The sequence below is a fragment of the Cavia porcellus genome, unplaced genomic scaffold (assembly GCF_034190915.1).
Source record: "Cavia porcellus strain 051 isolate PalLab524CR breed Dunkin Hartley unplaced genomic scaffold, mCavPor4.1 scaffold_1, whole genome shotgun sequence".
Classification (NCBI taxonomy): domain Eukaryota; kingdom Metazoa; phylum Chordata; class Mammalia; order Rodentia; family Caviidae; genus Cavia; species Cavia porcellus.
Genome location: NW_026947484.1, coordinates 40,637,307 through 40,653,079, shown reverse-complemented (window position 1 = coordinate 40,653,079; position 15,773 = coordinate 40,637,307). Strand labels below are relative to the sequence as shown.

Here is a 15,773-nt window from a genome sequence, read left to right as displayed (position 1 = left end):
ATAATTTATAGAAGTGTTTTGGGGGACTCCTTTGTCCCCTGAAAGTATCCTCTAGAGTAGGATATGGCCAGCCTTCTCTATCATATGTACTTTTACTAACCAAAGTATAATTCCTCTCAAGAGTCTGTAAATACTGAGATTATGTAATCACACCCAACTTCATGGACTTTGTGTGTACATGGGAAATAGTGGGGACTTTGATTTAAATTTAGTCTGGGCACTCAGTTCTTCCAAAGAACTCTGTACTGTGTAGTAAAATCAGCCTTCTTGCTTTCAAGATCCTTTTATCATGTTCCACACTCCTTGATGAGAATGAAGATTTGTTATTTTGCAAACATCTTGGAATTAATGCAATGGGAGCCTAAAGATTTGGCTTCTCCTCAGTTTGGCAGTAACTTTGCTTTGATAAGGGCCCTCCTGCAGTGTTTCTCAAATGTGGGTACAGTTCACCTGAAGATCTTGTTACAGCCCGGATTCTGAACTAGTAGTTGGAGGTCTTCATTTCTGTTGAGATACAGTTGATCCACAGACTATACAGAGTGGCAAGGCTACAACATACTTAGTCCATTGTCTCTGTAAAGTGAGAAAAGTCTGATGGAGGTTTTCTAAAGTCCTTTCTAGCCAGACATGGCGGTGGATTCCTGTAATCCCAGCACTGTGGGAGGTTGAGGTAAGAGGATCACCAGCCTGAACAGTTTAGTGAGTCTCTCTCAAAAAATCTAAAAAGGTTGGGGGCATATCTCAGTGTGAAAGTCCTGGATTCAATCCTCAGTAAAAGAAAAACCAAAACAAAAAAGTTGCTTCCTTTTAGGAACTCTAATTTCTGTTCCTGGGGCCATTTTATTACTTTGTAAATTTTTCATTAGTACATGTTTATAGTACATAATGATTATATTCATTATGGGGAGTTGGTGCATGTTTCTAACACATCTTATTTCTATGTCCCCTATAAGCATGAATTTTTATCTCCACATTTCTTATTAATAGTACTTATGCTTAGTTTAAAAGGTATAGTATGTTATATTTTCTATTGTTTATTTTTTAAAGGAAAAAAATGGCCAATACTTTGAAAAGTATTGTATATGTGTATGCACTTAAAACTTGCCATACATGTTATTACCATTTTAGCCAAGAATCTCAAGTACAGGGTGTTTCCCTTATTATACTGTGTTTTCTAAATGTAGTGTTCTTGTTTTTAAGTACACTGGTTAGTTATCTTAATTATGCTAAAATGTATGTATTTTTAGTTAAGTTTTACTAGGCCAAGATAGTAACTATATAAGTACATAGTACAATTTGAGAACTTATAGAAGTTTACCCTTTAGTCACTGGAGCACCAGTGTATAAATATTTCCTTATAGTAATGTTTGCCAACAGGGAAAAACAATGCATACTAAGTTAAGGTTTTTGCCCTGGATAAACTCGAGAATTCAGGAACAGTAACAATAAAGTGAATGGTGCTGTGGGCACACATTTAAAATGTTTCTCTGGAGGCTGGGGATTTAGCTCAGGGGCATAAGCACCTGCCTTGCATGCAGGCAGTTGTGAGTTCGATCCCCAGTACCAATAAAAAGAAAAAAGACCCAAAAAAAAAAAAAAAAAAAAAATGTTTCTCTGGAGAGAAAGCGTATTTCATTCTGTCTAGCTTGTGTCACTGGAAATACCATTTACTCATAGCATTAATATGAACTCTCTTCTAGGTTGAAACTGCTTTCTCAACCTCACCATTAAGAAGAACACTGTTCAACCAAGGTAATTTCTTTTTGTTCATCAGACCTGCCATTTAGCTTCTTACAGATGTTTTCAGCTTCACTGAAATTACTTGGAAATTTATTAATCCTTTGTACTAAACTTCTTTTTTACAGATTTAGGTGAAAAGTCTGGTATTGGAAAACTTTGCATTAATGCTATGGAATCTTTAGATGAAGAAGAGAAAGATTATTATTTTTCAAACTCTGATTCTGCATAGATTTCTGATTCTGATTTCCAGGATTCTCATGAAAAACAGATGGTATATTTGTATCTACATTTAGAAAATATTTATGTATTTTCTTTATGATGTAGGTCCATATGAAAATGTGGATTCTTTTTCCAAAGGTTTCATGTTTGCATGCAAAGTAAAATATTCTAAAATATTCCTCATTGCTGCAGCTTATCAAACATGTAAGCAAAATTGTTTTGTGTTTTCTGTAAATATGGTTGTAATATTAAAATGTATGTAGTCAACTCAAGTATTCAAGTCTGCTTGCTTTAATAAAATCATGTCCTAAATAAACTAGTTATTGTGCTCCAGATTTCCTAGGGTTGGATTGGTGACTACTGAATTTTAACTTTTCTGCTACCAGATATTAAAGCCATAACTGATCTAATGTTTGTATTACGTACTGTTGAAACCATTTGACATGCTTCTCTCCTGATTGTTTCCTCTTGAAACTTGTGAATTAATACTTCACTGTTTTATTAAATAGAACCAGAAAATAGACTTGCATTTTGTAGCTTTTTACATAAATGAACCTAGTTTAACTTTGGTCTCAGTATTAAAATGACTAGCCAGGCATGGTGGCATACACCTCAAGTCAGTCACAAGTTTGAGGCCAGCCTGGTCTACCTAGTGAGTCCAAGGTCAACCTGAACTACTATAGCAAGACCCTGTCTTAAAAGACTAAAAATATACAAAAGATCGGTCATTCAGTTAATAGGTCCATTATTATAAGGAATCAAATTAAGTTACAGTAAATACCCTTTTTCTTTCACTAATAGCTCCTTTAGAAATAAACTTTTAGCTTATTCTACCAATTATATTTTTAAAATTGACATAAAATATCTTCCCTCTGGTTATAGTATATATTCACCTACCTTTCTTTCCAGTTAGATTGTTCAAATAAAGTTAGTTTGCTTTTACAGGATTTGTTTCTGAGTTATTATTTTTGGTGTGTATGTGTTTAACTGTCCAGAGAAAGAAAACAAATGTCCATTCTGTTAATAGTTGTAAATTTCCTCAAAAAATACCTGAACTTTTAGTAGAAAATAATGTCTTTGAGTGAGTTTTTTGTTTTTAGAATTTTAGTCAGTAACAACCAGCACTTCCACCATCACTATAGGATCCTTCTATAAACTACATATGATAATTCCTGTCCCAAGGACCCTCCATCATTGTAGATGGAGGATAGGAAGAAGGAAAGGACTGTTGTGGAGGGTCTTTAAAAAGACCTGCTGTCGAACCTGAGTTTCCAGTGGATGCTGTGTTGTCTGAGGTTAATGGGCAGTGATCTGGAAGTTAAGGTTATACCAAACCCCAAACAGAGCTTCTCCCCGCCCCACCCCCCGCCGCCCCCAACAGAGCATTTTGACTCGACCTGGGCTTGAGGCTGATCAGGGAGTCTGACTTAACTTTCTTTCTAGTCTACCCCAGCTACTAGGTACCTGGTGGTCCCAGCTCTATTTAGTCATAAAAATAAGCTAACAATAATGCTTAAGGTAAGTGACCTCCAGAGAAGACTTAAATGTAGAAAACCAAAAGACTCAAGGCTCAAGGACAAAATAATCAGTAGGACTTCTAATCAGGGTTACGTTGTTAAGGGATGCCAAGGAGAACATAAGCAGCAACTGCAACCGGGATGATTTATAATTCATAAATAAATGAAATCCTGTGTGTTACTTCTCTCCCATCATGTTAGTTTTTTGTGGGATAAGAGGATACAGAGAACTGACAGCGTGTGGTCGCCCGTGGGAAGGCTTGTGCAAGGTCAGCCATCCAGGTCAGTGTGCAGGTTTGGAGGGACCCTGTGACTTATTTTTGAGCCTCATTGTTATTATATGAGAGGAAAGACAAAAGCAATTTGAATTAGTTGAGCTCTGCTTGCCTTGTATCTATCAAGTCTAAAATGAGCACAGTGCTATACTGTGACTGGTTCAACTACCCAACAGTGTTAATGAGAGAAAAGTAAGGTCACCAGGAAATGAAGGACTCTGGGTGGAGGGGGAAATAGCCCCTAATTAAAGGCTACTTAACTGCACATGGTCTGTGCATAGTATGTGTGTGGCGATGCATGCACAGGACTGAGCCCCAGAAGCATGTGGCCCCGCCACAGCTTTGCATGGACCCAGCGGCCGAGCACGCAGATCACATTCTCAGACTTTTTCATAGCCTCTCACCAGACAAGGAGCAGAAGGGAGGGCCTCATTCACACTGCAGATACAAACATGGACTCATCTTAAACATGCAAGACCATTGCCAGTGGTACAGTGCGTCAGAAGGCAAATCCACATTCAACAGCATACAGAAAAAGCAGCCTTCCAGGTCCAAGTCCAAAACTCTGCCTTTGAATGTATTTCAGCAACAAAAACAATGTACCTTGAAGTTCACGTTACCACGATTTGACCTTATCTTTGGTGGACATAACATTCAATTAAATTTTATTTCCTTGCACAGGGTCATTTATCCGACAGCTCAACTTCCATCATAACCCCAGTATCTTAGTTGCTTTCTTGTTCCTGAGATAAAATATCCCACGCCAAATTAAAGGAGAAAAGGTTTATTTGGCTCACGGTTTGTAGAGGTTTCAGTGCATAGTCGGCTGGCTCCGAGGCAATGGCATCACAAAGGAGAAGCAGTCTGTGGCAGTGAAGTAGCTTAGAAGCAACTGCAAGCAAACAGCAACTGAAAAGCGACCACAGCAGCCCTCTTTCTGCGCACCCTTAAGAAAGGTAGCTCGCACCAGAGGTGGGTCTTCTTATCACCTACATGCTGAATTCACCAAACCAATCAGTGGACTAATTTAGTAATCACACACCCTTGATCCTAGCACCGCAAAAACTAAATCCAGCCACCTATGAAAAGCCCCACCTAACACCAACTGAAGCTTTGCAGAGACCCAGTCATAAGTCATAACACCTGGTTATTAAACTACCCTCAACAGCACTTTTAACAAATGTTGATTTAATTTTAAAAGTTAATTTCGACCGGGTGCGGTGGGCACACTTGTAATCCTAGCTCAGGATGTTGAGGCACAAGGATCACCTCAAGTTCAAGGCCAGCCTGGGCTATAAAGTGAGTTCAAGGCCAGCCTGAACCAGATAGTGAAATGCTGCCTCAAAAAGAGATCCAAAAAAAAAGGTTAGTTTCATACTTTAGTCAAAATGATATTGCACAACACATTCCCTTTTTTAATAACTTATATATTGCATATAAATAAAAATACAAAAAATATCTTTAAGTCATAAGGAAATATTTACATGTTTTAAACTGATAATCACAAACCACAATGGTTGAAGTGCATTAGTATTGTGAGAATTCAGTAACAGCATCTTGAGTGCTCTGATCATGAATCAGATCTCAGTCTATCTTGGTTAAGATCGTTTGGTAACATTTGCATGTCAAATACATAGTGAATGTATCTATAAATTTCCTCGGCTTTTTGATGAGTCACTTGTGCATACATGGAGATTTCTGCAGGTGAGCTGGAAAATAAATGGCACAGAGCAAAACATTATATTAAAATCTTTGGCTTTTATAAAATTTAATATTCTTGGGCAGGGATTTAGCTCAGCAGCGTAAGTGCTTGTCTAGCAAGCCTGAGGTCATGAGTTTGATCCCCAGTACCAAAAAAAAAAAAAAAAAAAAAAAAAAGATTAATAAAACTTAATATTCTTATCTAAAAAACACCAATCAGCAAAAATAAAGATTCCGACATCTGCGATGCACTAAACATAGGTGGTCCCCTAAAATTCATACATTGGCACCCTAGTGCCCCTTTGTTAGTGGTTTGAAGACAGTTTGTGCCCACCAAAAAAAGTTCATGTGTTGGGAATGTGGACACCAAAGTAGCCATATTAGAAGGTGGGTGCTGGGGATTTAGCTCAGCGGCATAAGCACCTGCCTTGCAAGCCTGCAGTAGTGAGTTCAATCCCTGGTACCGATAAAAAAAAGTAAAAAAAGGTGGGTGTATCTTCAGGTTATTGGATCTAGTGCTGTCCTTATAAGGGATTATGGCACCCTAGTCTCCCTCTCTGGGCCTGACTCAAGAGGTGCTAAGTTGCTCCTACATGTGCTCCCCCAATTGCTATCCCATCCATGAAGTTATGTAGCCAAAAGGCAGCCCTCACCATATACCTGGCTTTGATCCCCAACACTGCAAGGAAAAAAAAACTAGAAAAATTCTCGACTTGAATATTTTTCTAGTTAAAGAACTGAATGGCCCAGAAATGTCAGAACGCAAGGTCAAATGTAGTGTTGTTCAGTCTGTCTCCCCATAGGGCTCTAAACTCCCTCACAGCAATGCTACACCATTTTTCTTTTGTCCAGTTTTCCCACTGTTATCCTCAGTTCATACAGTAACTAATGCAAGCAGTCAAAAGAAACTTTACAGAACAGAATACAGCAGTTGCCATGCCTCTTTTTGAAAATGTTTAAATTCTACAAAATGCAAAGAATCATTGAAAAGCAATCGGTTTAAAGTATTACTAAAATAGACATACCTGTTAGCCATCTTTTTCACAGATGAAAACTGATGGAACATATTCAATGCAGTTATATAACTTATATTGGGAATACTTAAATAAAACTGAAGTGCATCGCATTTACTACTATTCACCATTGTTGGGACATGAATACCGACGTTCTTTCTTTGTTCCACCAAAGACAGTTCCTTTAACAAATCTGCAGTTTCTTCTTCGCAGGAACTGAACAGAATTCGGATTCCAGCACCAATTAAGGTGGTCAGCAGACTGTCATAGCTCTTTGTTCTCCTGAACATTCTTGATGTCTCTCCTAAATATTTATATTTAAGAAAATACAAATTTTAGTAATTAATATTGAATAGCTTCATCCATATGTACTATTAAAAGCCTAAAACCTACACTACTGAACAAACTATTGCCACTTTCTACTAATGAGAAACCTCACAACTAAAACTTCAAAGTGATTCTCAAATATCTGAGAGATAAATAGGAATGGTCTTTAGAAGTGTCTTACCCTGAGGTCAACATAGGAAAGTGAATGGTGAGTGAGAATTTATATGCCTAATGACAAAGACAGTATTATTCACCTCTGATTTTTTATGTTAGCACTAACAAAAGAAAAAAGGAAACTGGGTCTCTGAAAAAGTGACTTACTCAAGGTTGCATGGTTTACCTGTATTGTAAAAGTTGCCCAATTCCCAAACCAACATTTTATGTAAACTGTAATATTTTCTTTTATATATAACCCTTCAATTTTTCCACAGTAGCTTTCATCTACATGACTTCACTTAACCCTCATAATATGCACCTGCAAGCAAGCATGTACATTATCAATGCTTAGTACACTCTCATGAAGAGGGAGGGATTTGTCAATGCAACATTACTTAGCTACAGAGAAACCAGAGATCAATCCATATGCCACCATCTTTTTACTAGTCTCTGAGATTCCCCACACCATTAAATAGTTACTGTGCAAATTCCCTAACAGTTACACTAGCACTGCATTTCCAAATGCATCCTAGTTATCCGTTTCAAACTCAAAAATTTTCAAAGTGTTTAAAATTGAGCATCCCTTACCCTTCAAACCTGCTGTTTCTTTTATACTATAATTTCAATAACCAGCACCTTGCTTAACACCTCCCCACCACCAACAAATTGGTAAGCTAGGAGTAATTCTCAACTCCCACCAACCTTTGCAAATCCTGATTTCCAAACGCCTCCCAAATCCTCCTTTTCCCTACTACTGTCTTCCTTAGCTGTCTTATCCTTCCTGGGGTTCCTGAAAAGGTTGTCTGATTAATTCACTAGCCTAATTCTCGTTAGATTATTTAATACAATGACTGATGAAAAATGTAATGGCATTAAAATGTAAAATGACTTAAGTATTTATTTTTTAAGAGTTTCCCACCTTTGACAGTTAAAGAATGAAGTAATAACAATCACATTTCTTCAACATTTTGTAAAAAGACATTTTAAAGTACCAACCTGTTTTTTCTCTCTCTTTTTCCACGATCACACAGATTCTTTCAAACATGCTCTGCAGGTGCTGGATCTGCTTAATGAGCTTGCTCTTGCTGACCACATTCAGCATCTCAGACTGAGACCTCCTTTCCACCACCATGCGGTTACTCACAACGTAGTCACCGCCATTAAGAGGACAGACCTCCACATGGAACCCATGCGCTACTCGTAGGGAAGAAATTACTTTGAAACCAGAAGTGATTTCACGACTATCTACAAGAATACAGGTTCTTTTTTCTTCCTGTGCAAATCCAAGAGAAGTGTGTGGCTCTGCCAAATGAGGCCCTGCATTGGATCGGTGTGGCCCTGAAGTGCTAGGGTCCTCTGGAGCATGATCCACCTGAAAGAGCAGAGAACACTGATCACCATCTGGTCACACTATGTGAGTACCTGGAACTCAGTCACACTGCATGCTGATTCTCCTTGCAAAGGATATTTGGTTTCTTTTTTTTTTTTTTTTTTGTCCTCAGCACAACCAATGTAACTAAAGAATCAAGTCATCATTGTTACAACTCAAAATATATTACAAAGATACAATTAAACAAAAGCTAAGAAAAAAAAAAAGCTAAGAGTAGAAGATGTGAGGAAATGACTTCAAAGGAAAATTGAACCTCCAAAATAACATGGACTTTTTTGGTTTTTTGGGCTTTTTTTTTTTTTCTTGCAATGCAGGGTATCAAACCCAGACCCTCATGCATGCTAGGCAAGCACTCTATTACTGAACAATACTCCCCAGCTCCTAAAAAACATATCTTAAAAATACTTTGAGCTGCCATAGGAGCCCACATCAATAAATACAGTACACTGAGGCTGAGGTAGGAGGATCACAAGTTCAAGGCCACCCTGGGCTACACAGAGAGTTGGACAATATAATGAAACACTTATCTCAAGAAAAAAATCAGTATTTTGGGGTGGGATAAAAGCTCAGTGATACAGCACTTGCAAAATCTGTAGGGCCTCAATTCAATCCCAGCACTGAAAAACAAAAAAAAGTGAGAATCCTGGAAAAAAAGCCAGAACAAACCCAGCTTCGCTTAGCACATTATCCGCCAAATCCTATTGAGCATGAGTTCTTTTCATAGAGGCACAAGCCATGGGGAACATGTACAGTGCCAAGTGTTCAAACTCTCAAAAAAGGTTATATATTTCAGTGTAAGTCCAAAGAGAAAGCAAAACATGGTCAATCTTGATATTCAAAGGGGGGGGGGGACTCTCAGAATAAAGTAGCCCTCCAGCCTTATGAATTTGTCACCAAAATATGTACACATGGTACCCACATGGTCCACAAAAACCTCAAACAAAATTTAAATGCCCTCAGGAAAAAAAAGCACATAAATCATATGGGCATATGGAGCCGGATGAAAACTATATGAAAACGTTGCTGGAATAAAAATACCAACTTGAAACTATATGCTCACTTGATTGATCACATTCTTGCTGATGAGGTGCTACATAAAGAAACACTTCTTGTGCATTGCTGCTAGAAGGAAAAAGGTGTGAGTCCCCTGCAGATGGCAGCAGTAGCGGACACCACCACACCTGCATTTACCTTCTGTAGCAACTCCATTTCAGAGAATCCATCCCACAGCTTCTCTGGCAAAATATGACAAGACACATGTGTGGCTATTTGTTATATGACTATTTTTAACAGTAGAAGACTAGCCACACATGGTGGTGTGCGCCCTTAATTCTTGGTACCGGGAGGCTGAGGCAGGAGAATTAGAAGTTATGAGTTAGCCTGAGTAACTTAGTGAGATGAGACACTGCTTCAGAATAAAAAATAAAAGGGCTCCGAGGACTTTGCTCAGTGGTAGAGGGCCATTATGGTCAATCCACAGTACCATAAAAACAAACTACTGCTGGAGAATGCTAGTAAAGCAACTTACTATTCTAAAGCTGATATGGAGAAAAAAATCTAGTACTGAACCTGCTTTTCTTAAAAGTACGGAGAGATGAGATTAGTAATCAAATATCTCTCAACAAAGAACAAGCGAGTAGCAAATAGCTTCCTTAATGAATTCTACCTACCAAACATTCAAGGAAGATCAGTACCAAAGGTTTCCAAATCATTTGAAGAGAGACTCTCTGAACTCATTCTATGAAGTTAGTAATACCCCAATACTGAAAACAGTAAAAGACACTATAAAACTAAAATCAATATCCCGTATGAGAGTAATACAAAAAGTAGCAAATCAAATTTAGCAGTTTCAAAAGTTCGCATCAACAAATCATTATATTAACACAAGAAAGGAATACATATGCACACACACACACACACACTCAACAGATGTGAAAGAGCATTTTTCAAATTCTAACACCCATACAGCATAAGGAAAACTAAGAGCACAACAACATAACTAAAGCCGTATGCAAAAAAAAGCCTGTGGCCGGCATCATACAGCTTGTCCTACAGCCACAAGGCAAGGAGGCCCACTCTTGACCTTTCTTCTGAACACAGGACTAGAAGATCTGGCCAGAGAAGTAAACTCAACTTAGAAATTAGGAATAAAGCCAGAGAAATGAAGAATACAAACACATCCAAAACCCGGCAAGCAAGAAGTAAACTTCCTCTGCCTCAGGTAACATGATCTCATGTGTAGAAAACTGTGAAGAATTCACTCAAAATTTAAAGCTAATAAATTCAGCAAAGTTGCAAGATAACAAAACCAACACACAAGAATCAATTCTAATTCTATACACCAGCAAGCAATGATCCAAAAAGGAAAGAAAGCAAATAATATTGGTAAAAGAAATTAAAGTCTGAAAAACATTTTCCATATTTGCAACCATTGGAGTTGTTTTAGAAAAATCTCTCTTTCTGCAGTTCATTTAAATTTTAGCCGAATCTTTCTAGATTTTATAATTGCCCCATACTGGTGAAGTCTCTCACTGAAGATACCCTTCTTTCCTTAGCTATCAGCTCAGCCGGTTCCCTACAAACTCAGCTCTGGAATAACTTTCAGAAAATTTATGATTTTGTACATTACCTGACTCTTTGTTGTAAGGATGGGAACAACACTCTTTTCAACTTTGTATACCCGAAACTAAGATGGACATCCTAACAACTCAGAAATAATATTTAAAATATATTTTTACTATTTAATTTCAAAAAGCATAAAAGAATAAATGAAGTGGCCACTGAAAAACTGGAAAATATTGGAAGTACCTATCTTAGAGTAGAATATGCTTTTCTAAACATAACACTGAAGTCAAGAAATATAAGAAATGTTCTTTAAAATGATATTGCTTGCTATTTTGCAAAGTATTTTGCTCACATTATTAACCTGATCACTGTCTTTACACTACAGATCAAACATTGAAACTCAAAGAATTATGTTCTGTCCCATTCTCAGGTTCAATTCAGTCAGCATTCTCCTAGCATGTCTTCAAGAAGTAAGTGCAAACACAACCAGGAGACAGGTTGCTTTTAGGCCCATTGTGTGGATACTGCTGGTCATGTCGCGAAGGCAGAGTGGACTGTGTTATCCTGGGATGAAGCAGAGGAGAATGCTCATTACCAGGTGACAGGATGGAGGGCACCGGTCAAATGACAGGAAACTTCAATCAGCTAGAAGGAATAAATACAGAGCCCTACTGTACAGCATGGTGACTCCAGTTAATAACAATGTATTGTACTCTTGCAAAATCACCCAAGTGTCAGGTGTGGTAATCCCAGCCCTCAGGAAGCCTAGGTAGGAGGATCGCTGTGTGTAGCCTGAGCTACCTAAATGAGTTCAAGGCCAGCCTGCACTACACAGTAAGACCCTGTCCCCCCACCCCCACAAAAAAAAAAAAAAAAAAATCACGGAGAGAATAGATTTGAAGTGTCTTCAGTACAAAAAATAAGTAGTAAGGTCTTCCACATGTTAAGTAGCCAACCACAATGTATGTTTTTTGAAACATCATGTTGTATACAATTTTCGTCATTTAAAAAATCTATGTTCAATCTCACTCTTAGATGAAAATCAAAGAAATGAATCATTAATTACAGCTGGATGCCTATTCTAGTGTGTCCCTGACTTACCAACACTGGGGTTGCCAACCTTCACAGATACGAACAGACCTCCCAGTGGGTTTTTTATGCTTTACATTGTATATCTGTGTCAAAGGTGTTGGTCTTACGAAGCAATCTGACTTTAGAACATTTTCCTGGAACGAGTAAGTCAGGGAAACTTACTATGAACTCTTAAAAACTGAAAATGGCTTTCACCATTCTTTTAATAATCACAAGAGAAGGAAAAGGTAAAACTGATTAGCTGGCAACAATCTGCAAAGAAATGAAGGAAACTGTACTTTTCCCATATCCCTTGCCTAAATAAAGCAAAACAGAGCTCCAGACCTGAAGTATTTGGGAATCAGTTCTGTGCATATAACTTTCTTTAATCTCATCTTGCAAGAAGCACCACTTTCCTACTTTCTTTTTTTTTTTTTTTTGTCTTTTTCGTTTTTTTATCAGTATCAGGGATCGAACTCATGACTGCCTGCTTGCAAGGCAGGCACTTATGCCGCTGAGCTAAATCCCCAGCCCCTCACTTTCCTACTTTCTTTTGATAAAATTATCATACTTCCTGACAGAATGACAGAAAACGATTAACGCATTTAAAAATTATAACAAATATCCTACGAATGGCCTAAGTTAGCATATCATTTTCTTATTTGAAGAAAACTTTTTTCTTTTTGTCTTCTGACAAGGATCTTGCTGTGGAGCCTAAACCAGACTTGAGCCTCCTGCCTCAGCTTCCCCAGTGGAGGGAATAGCCAGGTACCACCATGCTCGGCACAAATATTTTTGCTGTTTTCTTTGACCTAATTATTTTATACACCACCATCCCCCAAAAAGCACATGCACACATGCACATGTGTGCACACACACACACAACACACAAACCCCAAAACAATTTCCTTCTCCCACTACAAAACCTTTTTGGCCAACACATAAAGGCTTTGTTCTTTTTTTTTTTTTTTTTTTTTGTCTTTTTCATTTTTTATCGGTACCAGGGATCGAATCACAACTGCCTGCTTGCAAGGCAGGCGCTTATGTCGCTGAGCTAAATCCCCAGCCCCTAGGCTCTGTTCTTTAAATTCATCCATACCTTCAACTGAAGCGGCAATTTTCCACATTCTTTCTGTGACTCATTAGTGACATAAGGTGATGAGGAGGATTTGGCTTTACTATGGCTCTGAAGTCTGATGCCCAAGACTTCAGAGGCCGCACCCTCTAGAAGAAGTGGCGTCTGTTGTCTCTGCTTTGGCGCCTGACTTACCCTTGGATCAGAGAGGACCTCCAGCTGCACCGAAGCCTCAGCAGGCTTTAGATCCACAAGATCCTCCCGGTGACTGTTCTTGTCCACTGTGCTTGAGTTAACCACAGTATCCGATCCTCTTTCACCAGCTACACTGTTTTCCTCCTCACTTGAATCATCTGGTAGAATGATTCTAGATAACTTCTTTTTTGAATGTGCAGAACTCTGCTTCACCTTCATCTGCTGTAGCTTTACTGCACGTCGGGTTGTGTACTTTCTACTCCCACTCATAAGATAATCTTTAGTTATTAAGTTAAAATCAACATGAACTTCTTCTTCGCTTGATTGGCTTTTACTAGACTCCTCTTCATCAACACAGAAACTGTCCTCTAAGTAGCTTTCATCTTGTTCAGGAATCTGTAATAAAAACATAAGTTATACATTTGGCATGTACCATGTGTATATATACAGATATGTATATGCATATGTATTCTTTTAAGCATTAGTGCTTATTTAACTTAACTTTAAAAGTCAGCCATTTGTTCCATTAACATACACTACATTCTTTTTTTTTTCTCTTGGTACCAGGAATCGAACTCACAACCTTGCACTTGCCAGGCAGGCACTTATGCCACTAAGCTAAACGCCCAGCCCCATTCACTACATTCTTTATGAAGGAAAGTTGGTAAAGGGGAGGCAGAAAATGATTTACACTATAGAATTTTACAGTCTGGTAAGGCACCCAGAAAAGTAAATAATAATAAAAGTTACAGTGAGTGCTATTTATTTTTTATTTATTTATTTATTTTTTGTCTTTTTCCTTTTTATCGGTACCAAGGATTGAACTCACGACTGCCTGCTTGCAAGGCAGGCGCTTATGCCACTGAGCTAAATCCCCAGCCCCCAATGAGTGCTATTTAATAAGCACAGTGTGAGTACGGAGATATGAATGACCACATTACTAAGCCAAACATGGTGAATAAACATAGAAATATAAGAAATATCATCCATAAGTGAAAGATAATCTATAATTTTAAATAAAACACTTTTATGAAAAAATTTAAGAAAATTATGACATGTATGGGAATTTAAAGTCTAATGTTATAGCTAATCAAAACACTCTCCTAATTGGAATTTTTTACTCTAATTAGTTTAAATTTTAAAAAAAGATGACTAGGGGCTGGGGATTTAGCTCATCGGCATAAGTACATGGCTTGCAAGCAGGCAGTCGTGAGTTCGATCCCCAGTACCGATAAAAAGGAAAAAGACAAAAAAAACATGACTTGACCAAATTAGGACTAAAAGGGATCTTGAAAATTCATTTAGTTCACCTTCCTAAAACAGCAGAAATTTCCCCAGATAAGCTGATGGTTCAGTTTAGAAACAAAATAGATGCTTCATTACCAGGAACAGATTCCAATGTCAGGAGGAATTATTATTATTTCTGTAAGTTCATACCTGTGAGAAAATGTTTACAATGTTATGCTTCTTATGGAGCATTCTGTACGTGTCGCTCATCAAGGGACTACGCAAAGATTTCATGTAAATAGCTCTCATTTCGGAATCTAAGTAAAGACAAGAATTTAAGTTAACATAGCAAAGTTATTTAAAAGAAAACTAGCTCAGTATTTAACTTTGCCCCATTCCAAATTTACATTCCAGAACTGAAAAAATATTTCATATAAAAGATACTATTATATACTGAAAGACATCTAAAACCACTAGTTCAAAAATGCACAGTAATCTAGCAAGTGCAAGGCCCGAGTTCAATTTCCAGGAGCAAAAAAAAAGAAAAAGAAAAGTTGGGCATGGTGGCACATGCCTGTAATCCCAGCACTCAGGAGGCTGAGGCAGGAGAATCATTGCAAGTTTGAGATCAGCCTGGGATACAAAGTGAGTTCAATTTGAACTGCTTGAACTGCATAGTGAGACCCTATCTCAAAAAAAGAAAGAAAGAAAGAAAGAAAGAAAGAAAGAAAGAAAGAAAGAAAGAAAGAAAGAAAGAAAGCAAGCAAGCAAGCAAGCAAGCAAAGCCATTCAGGTGTGGTAGTACACACCTGTAATTCTAGCAATTATTAATTAGGAAGCTGAGGCAGGGGGTCTCCCAAGTTTGGGGCCAGCCTAGACACCTTAGTGAGACCCTGTTTCAAAAATTAGATAGCATAGATAATTTAAATTTGGAATTACTTTTTTAAAAAGCCTTGAAATCATACCCATTTCAAATAAACTGTTAAACATGGCGATTTAGATCTCTCTCCATCCAAAAGGGCTCCATCTGCAGCCTGCTCAATATCGGATAATAGCAGCTGCGTCCATCCTGCTGCCCCAGTCCACGGATTCCTCTCTCCCCAGTCCATCGGAAAATCCTGTCAGCTTTACCTACCTAGATCCACTCTTTCCGTCCCCTGCAGCGGCATCTCTGCAGAAGCCTCTACCTCACTCTGGCTGGAACAGCAGTTGCCTCATACTTGCCCTCCTATTCTCCCTACACCGCTGGACTTTCTCACTGTACGACCTAGAGATGTCAGGTCATGATCTGGCCGCACGCTG

The 15,773-nt window shown here is 38.1% G+C and overlaps 2 protein-coding genes across 6 annotated transcripts in view; one reads left to right on the top strand and one right to left on the bottom strand.

The window, feature by feature from the left end:
• The window catches only part of Mis18bp1 (MIS18 binding protein 1), a 40,574-nt gene extending 37,673 nt beyond the window's left edge, over window positions 1-2,901 (top strand). For all 4 annotated transcript variants that reach the window (XM_013154695.3, XM_013154693.3, XM_063247113.1 and 1 more), the window contains 2 exons: window positions 1,701-1,752; window positions 1,866-2,901. In XM_013154695.3, the coding sequence (XP_013010149.1) occupies window positions 1,701-1,752; window positions 1,866-1,969 (156 nt within the window). In that variant the 3' untranslated portion in view covers window positions 1,970-2,901. The remainder of the gene's footprint in view (window positions 1-1,700; window positions 1,753-1,865) is intronic.
• A 1,618-nt stretch (window positions 2,902-4,519) lies between these two features.
• Window positions 4,520-15,773, bottom strand: part of Fancm (FA complementation group M) — a 55,850-nt gene continuing 44,596 nt past the window's right edge. For both annotated transcript variants that reach the window (XM_013154743.3, XM_063247090.1), the window contains exons 19-23: window positions 14,682-14,788; window positions 13,245-13,640; window positions 7,945-8,320; window positions 6,478-6,769; window positions 4,520-5,460 (exon numbers count right to left, since the gene is read on the bottom strand). In XM_013154743.3, coding sequence (XP_013010197.2) covers window positions 5,322-5,460; window positions 6,478-6,769; window positions 7,945-8,320; window positions 13,245-13,640; window positions 14,682-14,788 — 1,310 coding nt within the window. In that variant the 3' untranslated portion in view covers window positions 4,520-5,321. The remainder of the gene's footprint in view (window positions 5,461-6,477; window positions 6,770-7,944; window positions 8,321-13,244; window positions 13,641-14,681; window positions 14,789-15,773) is intronic.